At 40.7% G+C, this 13987-nt stretch overlaps 1 protein-coding gene across 1 annotated transcript in view; it reads right to left on the bottom strand.

Annotated features, from left to right (window-relative positions):
* Positions 1-309: 309 nt before the first annotated feature.
* The window catches only part of nrg3b (neuregulin 3b), a 173093-nt gene continuing 159415 nt past the window's right edge, over positions 310-13987 (bottom strand). Inside the window, exons 7-9 of the mRNA XM_035666840.1 lie at positions 9284-9393; positions 4788-4970; positions 310-1507 (exon numbers count right to left, since the gene is read on the bottom strand). Of these exons, the coding sequence (XP_035522733.1) occupies positions 751-1507; positions 4788-4970; positions 9284-9393 (1050 nt within the window). The 3' untranslated portion in view covers positions 310-750. The remainder of the gene's footprint in view (positions 1508-4787; positions 4971-9283; positions 9394-13987) is intronic.

Genomic DNA, 13987 nt, shown 5'->3' with positions numbered 1-13987 from the left:
CTGTTTTAGGGTTGGGCTAATAGGGATAGCTAAAAAGGTGCATGATTAAATTCTCCCTAAAAGAGGTGCATGCGACAGGTGTTTGTTGCCATGGAGATAAAAGGAAAACTCAGCTTAAATTAGTCCTAACCATGGCATATTTTATGTTGGATTGAACATCTTTAGTGTTTATACTGATTATCCTGTATATTATATGTATGGACAATTACAAACATAAGCATATATTCTTTAGATCATGTAGCAAAAATGGATTGAGATGAACAAAGCCCTTAATTAACACTGTTATCTTAGTCTTTATTTTGTCACAATTGTAGTCAAATATATATACGTCTATATGACATATATTATATGACATATATAATTTCATTTCTTTACAATAGAGAAACAACATAGAGATGACACACTATTTTGGTTTCTAAGTAGAAGCTCCTTTTAAATAGTGGCATTTTTTTCAATACACTGTTTAAGTCAAGCTCCCACTCAAGTCACGGTTTTGTTTTCCTTATTGAGTCACATTTATTCACAATGTGTGTTTGTTTGTCTCTTTTTCTTTATAATTTGTCTTTTGTTGTGTCAATATTTTTTTCCTGGGCAGTTCAATCTGTTCACGTTCCTTCAAAATCGAACAGCCATCTGTTATTGGTCCGTGCGGCCACACAGATGGTCCCACCTTCCAACCATTCTGTGCCACCAGCAAAGGTATACAGTTATTGGAAACACTGTCTTTGAAGCTTTACAGACTTAATCCAATCAGCTTGCAGAGGGCTTGGCATAAGCGTTTCCAGTTCCTCTGCAGCTGGGTCCTTTGGTGGCCAAGGAGCCGTTTGCGCCTCCGTACACAAGGGACGTCTGACCTTGGCACTGTCCCTGGGCTTCTCTTTGGCCTGCTGCCTTCAAACCTCTGGTCCCACTGCCTGTGTGCAGAACTCTGGCTGAATATTGGGCACTTTTCCCTTCTGACTCCCGCACAGTCCCAGCCTCGGGAGTGTTTGTGCCACGGCGTTGGATCTCGCTGTGAGACCCAGAAATTTTCATGGGGCTGGGAAGGCTTTTCTGTTTTAATTCGTGCCCAAGTTCCACCGTAATTTCAATGGCGCAGGGTGTTTGTGTGGAGCTGAGATTCTTCTCCGACCCCAGTGTAATGGTGGTGGTGGTGGCAGGGGGGCTAACACTGTTGGGCATAACACCAGGCGCCAGCACAACAGTCTCACAGGGTGGAGATGGAGAATCGCTAATGGGCACCACTGTCTTCCCAGCCAGCATGGGGTGCCACTTTACGAGCCCCCCTTGGATCCGGTCATTCGTGTCCACATTCCCTGCCTCGGGGTCACACGCTTGAAGCGAAGGGATGATGGGCACAGATCGGGTGCGCAGGGAGGGTGGAAGGAAGGTTGTTCCCTTGTCCAGGCGGGTGCAGGGGACCTCGGTCCATCCCTTTCTGGCTGCGAAGTGAGTGAGGGAGGTCCTGCTGAGGAGGGCGCCGACTCTTCCACTGGCAGAATCACACCTTTAGGCAGAGGAAAGAATAGAAATGGCAGGGTGAGAATGAGAGACCAAGTCATTTATTTTGTGACCTTTTGTGTCCTGGACATCCATTTCCTAAGAGGAATGTAAGACAGTGAGTAATAAAGAATATGAAGATAAAGCTGCCATTCTTTTATGCTTTTTACTATTTCATTCCTCTCATTGTTTTATGCAGTTCCACAAAAAAGTCATAATTAAAATTATTATTATTTAGGTATTGTTCCTTCATAATCTTGTGTAATTATTTATAATCCACGGCATGAGCAGTCAGTATTGTTGCGGCATGAATCTTTTACTGAAAAATCCCTTCTCTCATGACTGCCTTATTGAAGATTTAAGGCTTTAGGAACACAGCTTTAGGATTCCTGACCCTGGCCTGTGTGAGTGTGTGGACAAATTATACATTGCCTCCTTGAATGTCTGTATGTGTCTTCTAATTTTGTTTTATGAAATGAGACTCACAGAATACATCCCGTCTGACAGGCTTATATTGTGGCATTTGGGTTGAATGTAGGTGTATTTCTGGCTGTGAAAGTCCCAGCATGTGTGTTTGCATGATGATGCATCCTGGAATCATGTGTCTCGAATGAGTGAAGCATCACAAAACAGTGTTGACAGGCTTGGCAGGGATGTGTGTGCAAAAATAATACAGCAGTGCAGGCAAACTTATTCCGAGTCAAGTGGGTAAGTTTGTATGTGCGTCAAATTTGCACAAGAGTTAATATTGTTACTGAAGACTCAATTCACATTTAGAATCACCCTGGCACAGCCTTAGGAGACAGCCAGTGTTATTGTCAGCCTTCAGAGACTGTTTGTAGCATAACCAAGTTTAAATAATTGAATTACTTTCACACTCCTCCCTCGGTATTAGAAGGGCAAATGCAAGCTGGAGGTAAATCCGGCAGATCAAAACATATCTAAAAATAACTCCCATAGCAAATTTGCCTTCAATTCGGTCCTTATCTGCGATGGGTAAATATATGTTTTGACACTGGATAATGGAACTGACAATACTCTGTTGGGATTTGTTGTCACAAAATGGAAAACATGGAAGAGTATTCTCGTTTGTTTGCTGTTCTCGCCTCTTTTTTTTAACACTTCCTGCCACACGGCACTCTGTGCCTCCATCTTTCCTTCGCTGCACTCTCATCATCTTCCTTCTTTCCTCACTTTCCCCTCTCTCGTTCTCTCACTTTCCTTTCCACCTCCCATTTCTCATTTCCAGAGATGAGAGGGTGTATCCATGGCAACAAGGGAGAGGTGGGGGCTGGAGGAGGAGGAGGAGGAGGAGGAGGAGGAGTGGGGTTGTTAGCTTTGTAGCTTGTTGTTGCATGGCTGGTAAGTCGAGAAAAATACATAATTTCAACCTCCCGAAGGCCAGTGAAATAAACTCCACTGATGGATCTGCGAGGGAATTATCAATGGCTAATGAGATCTAAATTGTGTAACTGTACAAATGCAATCTTATCCCCAAGAAGAAGAGAAGCCCTTTATTTCAGCTCTTCTCCTCAACACTTGAAAAAAGCTGCATTCAACTTAATAGCTTATAGCTTACAGATTTTGCCTTTAAAAAGAATTCTCATTAGTTTCTTTATTAGTTAGTTTGTTTTTTATTCCGTGTGTGTGCTTGTGCACATGAATGAGTCTGTGTGTATAAGAGGGAAACTGTTATGCTCCTGGAGGATCTCTCTGCACAACCATTTTGAAAGAACTGCTGAGCTCCATGGAGCTTTGTTTAAAAATGTAAATTATGGAAATAGGTCACATAAAGAGTTTGGCAGCTTGCAGTGTATGTTACAAGTCACTGTAATGCTCAATCAAGTTGGCATGCTAATAGGAACATTGCTAGGCACTTTTAAGTGTGTGGAATGCACGAGGGACACTACTGCTTTAATGACAGACGTTTCTGATAATACTGCCATCGCTCAAGTTGCACACGCTGACAGCAAATTAGGCTGTTTCTGAGTCATATGCTAAACAGGACTGCCTTACTCAGGTTTAAAGATGCTCTTTTTTGCATCTGTAAATAAAACCTATAATAATTCAGTGTTTTCAGTGTTACTTGTTTAAGAGGAATTACCAGTGCAGTCGATTGACATTATGCATTATTCTACTTAGGAAAACAAGCACCTCAGTGAACAGCTTAATATAAATATTTCCCAGGTTTGGTAATTTATTGTAACAATAAATCTTATTTATATTCTGAGGAAAAAGTTTGAATTGACTGCAAAATAATGTGAAACTTCGTTTCGACACGGATCATCACCTCCCTCCTCGAGGACACCGGATGAAGGTTCCTCGCTGATAACAACTGTGTCATAGAGGATTTAACATCAGGCTACCTTTTTTGAACCTGTGCCAGTGTGGATCATCAGACTGTAATTTTTAAATGTGTAAGTTATTTTAAGCCCCCAGATAGCCAACTGGTGAGAGGTGGCTCTGCCAGAAAGTCCTCCCTGCTTTTAATTTCTCCTGAAACAGCGCCAGTAGCTGTGCTTCACTTCTGATAGCCATGAAAATAGGGCAACTCGCTGTCCTTACTCGACATCAGGATGAGCATGAGGGAAATTCAAGATGTGTGAGTGCCTGAAATTAATCCTTTGCAATTTGTAGTCTTGTTCTAGAAGGCTGCAGACATCCAATATGGCTTCATATTTAGCTTGTATATGACAGAATATGAAATAATTTAAGTGGTATGTGAACCATGAAACTTACACATAATGCAATAAAGCATTAGCCAAAATCAAGCCATTGTGGACATCTTGAAATTCATGTTAACACGTGTATCATCTGGTAATTAGCTTTGGTGCCGTTGTTGTATTTTTAACACTGATAAAAGCACACATATAAAGCATGTCTTTCATTCACAGCAACAGCCCAGTGGCAAGTGTATGGAGGATTACACACAGACTCATATCTTGGACTTCCCCAGCACTATGATACTGTTGAGCGGTTGGGATCAAGTGTGTTCTCCAAATTAATTGTGACAGTCCCGATTGAAGGAGGGCACAGCAGATCTCATTTATTTCCCTGGATCAGATTTCATAAGCTAGTTCACGGATTTGAACTGAGAGCATTTCAGTCATAAACTCATTTCTCCCCAAATTATCCTTCTGCCACTCCAACTTAACCTCAGTTAGTCTGGGGGTCTGTATCACTGAACCGCCTATTTGACCTCAGCGTAGAGAGAGGCAAAGAGAATTTCCTCTCTGAAGATTAAACAAACATGACAAAACCAACAAAAAGACAGAAAAAAATCTCACCTTCTTATGGTCTCCATGTCTGTTGACTCATCCTCCTGCAAGTGTTTGTAGACATGGCCAGCCACTCTCGATCCATCGATGAGATTTGTTGCTATTTTGTGTTTCCCTCTGGAAATGGGTGGCGTCCTGAAGTAATTATTCTCCCTCCGTTGTTGGGCAGGACTAAGTGAAAGAGAACTACTCCTGTAACCAGAAGGAAACCAACAAGGGGGAAAATATCACAGTGTTAACACAGTATTTTACAAAAGCTGCATAAATAAAAACATTGTATCAAATGTATCTCATCTCCAGTGTTCATGGATGTAAAATGGACTGAAATAAATTGACCTTTCTGCTTGATCGTATTCCACATTCAATTGAATCTGTATATAAATAAGCTTGGTATTGAAGTCCAGGCATCAGACTGGGGCATCAGGTTAATGTGAAGAGAATAGTAATTTACCAGTAAGCAAGAAGAGTTTACATTAAATCATTTGTCATGGCTCAGTTGAACAGAGGAGAGAAGGAATTGTGATAGTCAAGAGTTTACAGCCCCCTCCCCCAGAAAAATCTATTTGGAGCCACAACACATATTTGAGCCTTATAATGTTAACTCTCCCTGCTGATCAAGCATACCAGTAGGCCAGCAGCATTGGTGGTGAAAGCAAACAAATCTGTCCTTGCATAATAAAATTGTCTATTTTCATATGATACCAGATATCTCACACTCTCACACTCAGTTTAAAAAATGAGCCCGCAGAGTTGAAAAAGGTTATCGTAACACCTGAAAGCAGGGGGTCAAAAAGTTGCGTTGTCTTCCCTATTCTGGCGCCAGTGTGCACAGCTGAGGCTGATACGAATGTCGATAGTTTTGCAGTATTTTTTCATAAACCTAAAGTACTAAGGATGGTGATAGATTGAAAGTCAGTCCAGCTAGGAACGTCGACATTGCCGGCCGCTGAGCCATGAAGCTTGCATGGCTGAAAATGTAACATATGTAAAAAAAAACTGTGTTAGTTTTTCTTTTGAACTTTAAATTGAACCGCCTATTGCTGGTGTATATATAGAAGGGCATGTTTCTTATACCCAGATGAACACTATCAGTATATTGATATCCTGCTGCTATTATGAATGTGAGCGGTCTTTAGAAACTGTGCTTCCGACCTAGGCATACTGTTTTTAAATTGTTATGTGGGCAGTGGGTGGTCGACTTCAAAGCAGATCCCTGCACGTCTGCAGCAATAAAGCAATGACACGAAATGTGAATCATAGTTATACTGCACTATATTGTAAGCTGATGTGTGAATGTAGTATGCTAGAACAGTAAATACAGACCTACATAATTTTATTTGAATACACTTCAACACTGCGGCTCCCCCCTTTGATCTCCTGCTATGGTTTCTTTTGGATGCAATAGGTCAGATAAGCTGAACCACAAAAATAACTTATGACAGTATTACTGCTATTAATACTAATATTATTACTGCTGGCTGAAAAACTAAACCACAAATCATCTCCCCCACATTATAAAAATAGTGTATGTATGAAGTGGTGGAAAGTGTGTTTAAATAGAAATCAAGATGTGTTAAAAAAGTAATCAGTGTTCAAACTTTAAGATTTTCTATCTTGTCCCTTAACTGAACTCCGTCCTCGTAATTCATGCAGTAAAGTAAATAGTCCAGTGGATGTTATTATTATGAATTGATGGCTGTGCAAAAAAATATTTTGCTATAATAATTTCTAAATGTCTGTGGCTGCAGAACAATAGGCATGCTTAATGTTGGCTCTAGTCTTTGCCACCATTAGAGTCTGTATCGACTGATGTTGTAAAAAGTTGATATGAATAAAGCTCAATTATGTCAGTCTTGTTGGCTATTAGCGTGCTGATTTTTTAATTAGGATTAACTGAAAGCTGGAAAAATTCTAATATGTTTTTGTTGACAAAATCACCAGACTGTTGCAATTATTGGATGTTAAATGTTAAAGGTCTAAAACAGAAAGGCAGCTGCTTATCTCTACAATTCACCAAAAATGCACAGCCTCCTGATGTTAAATGGGTGAGCATGGCTGTGAGAGTAATCCAGTGCATATTTTAATCGGTTGTTCTCTCTTTATGCCCTTAGTGGGCATAATGAGGAGTCAGAAAACACTGGGAAACAAAGGGGGATATCATGTCACGAAGGACCTGAGCTAAGTCTAAAACAGTATGTCACATGAACATGAGTAAAAATACTTCTCCACAGAACCAGCAGGCTCCTCCGGCACAGCACTAGTAATGTACAACTCAGCACGTGAAAAACTCAAGCTCACTGACTTCACTTGAGCTTATTGATTAGCCTCCGATACAATAATTTCCTCATAATCCAATCATGACAATGGAATCTTAGTGATTGATCAAATTCCACAATACCTCCAATGAAAACAATGATTGACTATTGGCTGTGTGATTATTATACATTGACATGGACAGTGTTATTTCCATCAGGTTTTGCTGGCATAGCAACTTGGAAATACGCTTGAGAACAGGCGGAACAGAGTGCGCTGTGCTGGTCAGTTTATTCAGAATGTATCAAAATGGAATTTATTGGTTCAAAATGATTGATTTGTCCATTCTTTCCACTCGTGTGTGTACAACAACCACTATGCTACATAGTCTGACTAGATCTGAATACTACAACAACAACAACCACTGGATTGCCAAGACATTTTGTACATTCATCATACTGATTTTGGTGATCCCTGACTTTTCTTCTAGCGCCACCATGAGGGTTTATTTGTTGTTTATAACCTGCAAAACCACTGGTCCCATCAGACCTTGATGTAATTTGTGTTTAGTGCTAAACAAGTTAGCATGCTAACATGCTAAACTAAGATAGTGAACATTATACATGTTTTCTTTTAATCTTTATCTTATGTCTATATTTTCAGTGATTTACGTGATGTCTACATTATTTTGGCAGAATCCCAGTTCAACAGATATACTCTGCATTCAAGCAGAATCAATCTGCACATGCTCAAACCCAGTGCTAAAGCAAATGATGCACAGGTAACCTTTTGCAGCAATATTGATGGGCCATATTGACATGTTTTTATGGTGCATTTCTCCTGATAGCTCACAGTGTGGTCCAGTTTCTCAGGTCAATAGCTGAAAGCATCTCAACATCATCCATCACAGTCTAGTTCTCCCCCTGCCTCCTCCCACTCTGGGAACAAGCTGAACAGATGATTGACTGTCAGCTGCCCTCCATGAAGCACCTGCATGACACTGTGCAGAATAAAAAGCCAGGAAGAGTTGGCACCGTCCCTGCAGCCACACACATGACAACCTTTTGGAAAAACTTTCCTGTGTGACACAGCACTCATCCATTAAAACAGAGCAACTGCAGCCTCAGCGGGGTTTTCACTAAAGTTGTCATCATAGTCAACCAGACATCTAAAAACTCCCTCTGGCTGTATACACACATCTTTCCCCCATTATCTCAGCAAACATAGCTGCCTCTAATCACTGTATATTCTCTACTGTATGTTCACACTACATAATAATGAAAGCTTGTCTGATGTACATAGCAACAAAATGAGACTTTAAATAAGTGTGTGGAGCCTTATGCACAGCCTGTTTTCTTTAGTATCCCATTATGAAGTGCAATTACAACGCAATGCTGCTCAACACCCCCAGATCAAGTGAAAGGTAGACATTTACCAGCAATTGAAAAATATTTGTGATTTGCCAACAATGAGTGTAAAAGGTGATATGGGAAATAAACGTCTTTTTGCATGTTGTGTTGCGGTCTGTCAATGTGTGCCTGCACCCATATCATCAAAGTGAATTAAGCTTTTCTGTAAACATTTAGTGATAGTGCCATGGTAGGATGCTTTATACCTGCAACCCTGTGTTCTTCTGAGGATTTGAAAAGGCAGCTGCCTCTGAGATACCTTGTAGCAAAATGTTGTTAATTTTGTTGAATCTTCTGTCATTTGAAGGATGGCATGAAAAGGCATTTTGTTAAATCAATGTTTAACTCCACCCATTACAATTCACTTCTCCTCAGAGGATGTCTCCTCTACCCTATATGCTCTTCCTTATCAGTGTGCAAGTAGTCATTTCAGACTCTGCCTGAGTACACATTAAATCACTTTGCACAATTTACTGGACATGGCATGTAAATAAAGACATCTACTTTCCCAACTATTTAAAAAAAATCAAATGTTCATTTTATTTAACTAGCTAAACCAATAATATCCTCCTATAAATTCTGATGAACGATATGCACACAGGCAAAGCTTATAGGGTTGGCAATGTATCTAAGATATGTATTTACATGGTTGCTCCCACTTATAATCACTATAAATCTTTCTAACAATTAACCAAATGATCTGTTATTATTATTTTGAGGTCTACATATTATACTATATTGCAGTATGATTACATTTCTCACTTGGCTGCCTCTTGTATCTGGACATAGTGCAAGTGAAAGACATTAAACAGGGCAGGAAAAAGGAAGATGTCACATTCTCACCTGAAGCGTTTCCCTTTAGACAGCGCTCTGCTGAGAATTGGTGGGGCTGCTGTTGATGTGCCTGGTGCCACGCTGCCGCTCTTAACAGATGATCCATGAGAACTGCAGCTCTGCAAAAATGAGGAAGAGTAGTACATACAGTAAGTGGGAAAACATAGTAATTGTAGCTTCAGAACGTAGTTTAATGCTGTGCAAGAGTTATAGTTTAGCTTGGAATTATTTGTTTTAATCAAGATAAAAACTGAGACCTTCAGGTGTAAGTGATTATGTAAGTCAACAGCGAAAATAAACGCATGGTATAATACATAAAGCTTGGGATACTGTTTGTGGCTTAGCAGAAGTCCCCACTTAGACTGAAGTCCCCAGACAGGTTGAGGATGTTCTCTCACTGATGTATCCCCCCCTTAGTCAGGCAGAGTGTCTTTAATTACACTTTACATTTTAAACTGCAGATTAGGAGGGGACGCTTTGTGAATAAACTCCACCATGGCCCTTACAGCACTCCCGCTGCACTACAGAATTAATCCCACACAAGATTACATTAATGGCTTCCTAAAGAAGTTCCCCCCTCAATTCTTTCCCTTTATTCTTATCAAAATGAACACCATTATCTTACAAGAGGCCCCAGACAGAGCTCTGGCACAGCGACCACGAATGCCCCAAGAACCCTCCTGTGAAACACTAAGTCATGAGATAATTCTGTTATTCCAGTTACAGTAGTTCCTGCTCAGCCCGTTCTCTCTGTCTGATTGTACATCATTAAAGCAATTGCATGTGACTTAGAGCTAGCTGGTTCAGGGTTCTCATGCCTGATAAGCCTCTTTTTCTCCCTTACACCCCTGACTCCCAGACGGAGCTGTTACTGCTGTTCACTAGTTGTGCAAGAAAATAGGATCATTTTGGCCACCCTCTTGTATACCCTGCGGGTGCAGAACGTCTCACTTTCTGGAACAATTGCCGTGGCAAACTTTCCTGGAGGATGATATCTATGTCAGGGGATAAAATAAATAGCTTGTGGCAGACAATGGCAAACCTGCATGGCATAACCCATTTCACTTGTTCTCCCCTATCTCACTTTTGCCTTGTTTTATGCCACTTGTGAAAGCCTTGGATAAACACAAGGCAATGTGGATTTTTTTCAAGGGGAGGTAAAGGCAAAATACAGGAGCCTGATGGAATAATAGAAAACAATCTATCAATATGTTGACTATCAACTACATAACAAGGAGAGAGGAAAAGCTATGCATTCAGAGCAGCATGAATCCTCCTTGGATTACCATCAAGTCACAGGTCCTGAACTGTGCATAATGGGATGTTTGACCATTCTTCATGAAGGACAATCCTTGGACCAGCAGCTGCTCAAAACACCACCAGATGTAGCTCACTCCTCAAACTGTGTCTCTGAGCCAAGATAGTTCCTGATAGCAAACACAATTTTGTCTCTACCTGATATCAAAATGTTAATCACTTGTTTTAGAATTATTCACCGACATGCACATTAGCATAGAGTTTGTAACTGCTGACAACATTATTAATTTTCGTGCTGCACTGACCTCTGTTTTTATTAATCATGGTGACACCTACAGAAGCTTTCATATCATCCCCACTGCTGTCACAACACTTGCTGAACAAGTGGCTAATATTCTTCCTCTATTTTCCGTTTCATGCTGGCACCTTGGTTAATTCTCTGATGACAATGTGCTTTCTGTTTTTAATGAGGCTAGAATAAAAAACACAACTTCAAGAGACATACATTCATGCACATGAATGTCAGTTTGTGTAACATATTTTTAACTAATTGACACTGATTGTATCCAACACCTGCTTATTTAAACCTTTCAGCTGGTGTTTCAGATGTTTGAATTAAACTAAATTTCACTCAAAATTGGTTAATGATCCTCTGCTTAGCTACCTACTTCTGCAGAGTAGCTGTCTTGTAGAAAGAAGACACAATATCTTTGAGAACATTATGACCTCAAAGTATTGTAAAATTGACTTTGGTGTAACAGAACACAGCCTTGTGGCCCACCAGAGCTTTTATTGGAAATATTCTGAAGTCATATTTCTGTGGATTTTGGTGCACAAGGCTCTGTTCTGTGGCCCTTACCATTCTCTATCCCCATGAAGTATTCATGCAGCATGCAGCTTTGGCTCATTCCTAAGGGTGACTCAGTCTCTTCTTAGACTAAGGCTAGACTAGTTAGTTACCACCACACCAGGCTTCCGGCTGTTGGGAATTGAGTTTTTGTGTCTTGTCTTCCCTGTCTGTGTGCCCCTATTCCTTCATGTTGGTGCATGTCTGTTTCAAAGTGCAGTGTGTCTCATGGGCGTATACCCTATCTCTTTTTATTTGAGACACAATTCTATTGCCAGAGAGGTGTTGATTCAACTCAGAGGGGGTGGGAGGTGTTTAACTATGCAATTACATTTCCTTCTCTCTTTTGGTTTCCATTCCCTTAAAAGTGTCTTCAAACAAGTCACACATTTAGAGATAAGTGCAGGAGCGTGTGCAATTCACCTGGCTATTCAAACTCATTATTACAGATGGAGAGAACATATGCATAGGAATGTTTCCAGATGTGTAAATATGCATATATTTGCAATCGCAGTTGGAGAAAACACACAAATATGTACAAATGCTGCAGATGCACAGAGAAGTTAGATTTAATAGTTCAGGGCTGTAAAGTACACATAGTATAGAGGCAGTGCAGGTGCCCAGGTGCATATATTAAAAAGGTCCCAAGGGTTTAGTAACTTCTTAGTTCTTAGTAGGCTCAGACTTGGAGCATTGCAGCAGAAATTACTGTGTAACAATGATGTCAGCATATACCGTGTAAGTCTTTGCATTGCTAGCACACCTTGAGGGAAAACGTCTTGTTGTGAGTTCGCCTGAGTTCATGGAGTTGACATATTTTTTCAGGGAGGGTGAAGACACTGGAGTGGTGCACCAGTTTATCATAGATGTGGTATAGAAGACACTGACCAAAATGGCCTTCATCCTGCCCTTTGCACCTGCCTCCACAGAGCTAGTCTTTTGTTTCCAGCTCACTGTGCGCCTTCTCCACCTTACTGTCTAAAAAGCACACCGTTGAAACCACTGTGTTCTGAAACTGAGTAATTATACACTTAATGTTTTGAGCCTCTTGAAGAACACACTTCTCTCTTCTTTCGTGTGCAGTATTTTCTTACTTATCCTTAAAAAAAGCCCAGAACTTGTATGACTGCACCACCCACAGCACATGTCCTCTCCCTAGATGCTTGCAAGCTGAGGGAGTGGGAGGAGAGAAGCAGTGGTCTGGGGTCGCTGTGTCAAATCTGTGGAAAAATAGGTTTCACTTGTTAATCTTTCCTTGGTCTGTTCAGCTCATGCCCCCTCCTGGGTGCTCATAGCCAGTGATCTTTCACATCCCACCTTAAGCTTCCTTCACACTGTTCTATTATAGCTCCTGTTTCTGTGTTGTTGTGTTATTACTGCCTTTTATTTTTGTCTTTGCCTTCCTCCCGGCTTCCTCCCTGTGTCCAGCTCTGAGAGCATTTTGTGGCCTGAAACAGGGCTTCACTACATGCTGAGCCTTCATGCATTCCTGTCACCACATTCTCACAGTCATGGTGTTGATATAATAGCCTGCTATTGTGCTATGGGACAATAGGCCTGCATCTGACTGAAATATGTTAAATGGGGCTCCGATGTGCTTACATTAATATCATTTTTGTGCAGAGAGATATGAATTTGTCTGTGCAATAGTGAAATCATGTGCTGCTGTTCTGGATTATTTGAATTTAATTTTTATTTGACTTAAACACAGCTACTTAACAGCTACAACATTTACATCAAATGTTGTTCAGTGTCTTAGCTGTCAACCGCTCAAAGCCTTAATTTCTAATGACACCCTCAAAAAGCTTTCAGATTGTGCCAACTGCAGTTCCGTAGGTGGGGCTAGGCTTGAGGGGTGTTTGTTTCAGTGTGTGACACTAGACACTATTGCATTATTAAAGAGCCTCAGCGCAGGCTACATTTGGCAAAGTACTAACACAGAAATGACAGAACAAGGCTGAACCTGAATGAGGAATTTTAGGCACCAACAAATACTACTGTGTCTAAAACAAACATTATCCAACAGGCGCACCACCCTGTTGTTTGTCATACCTTTAAACATTCATATTTTAAGTGAGAGTCATGCAAATTGCAGAAGATGTGAAGGATTTATTTATGGGCTTGCAATTTCCGAGGGTCAGTAACACCTGGAGATTTCCACATCTATGAAGCAGCTGCACATTAGCACAGGTATATGATATCAAAATAACGATATGTATAACTTCCTCAAACAATGGAAGAGGGCTGCACACTGAGCAAATAAAATTACAATAAGATAATCGTATTAAGAGTGAAAATAATAAATGAACACAATATGTAAACCCTTTTTTCTAACACCAAATCAAGAGGGTGCATTCAGGAAAGTGCTAATGCATTATGGCGATTGCACTCTTTTGATGAGACCTTCACAAGTGTGCATTAGGCTGCAATTACCTCGGGATTCTGTGGAGGCATGAGCCGTATCAGTGCCATCTATGTCCTCAACCTGCTCTGCTATGAATGTCTGGGTCAGTTCTCTCTCCCGCAGTGTCTGCCTCTGCAGGCCGTGGTAGCTTGTAATTCAATTTAAGCTACTTTTTTCTTTTATGTCTACCCCCCTGCCATTTCTT

Source organism: Morone saxatilis, unplaced genomic scaffold (genome assembly GCF_004916995.1).
Source record: "Morone saxatilis isolate NCDOM2014 unplaced genomic scaffold, NCSU_SB_2.0 Contig1, whole genome shotgun sequence".
In the NCBI taxonomy this organism is placed as follows: domain Eukaryota; kingdom Metazoa; phylum Chordata; class Actinopteri; family Moronidae; genus Morone; species Morone saxatilis.
This window is presented reverse-complemented; position numbering and strand designations above follow the sequence as displayed.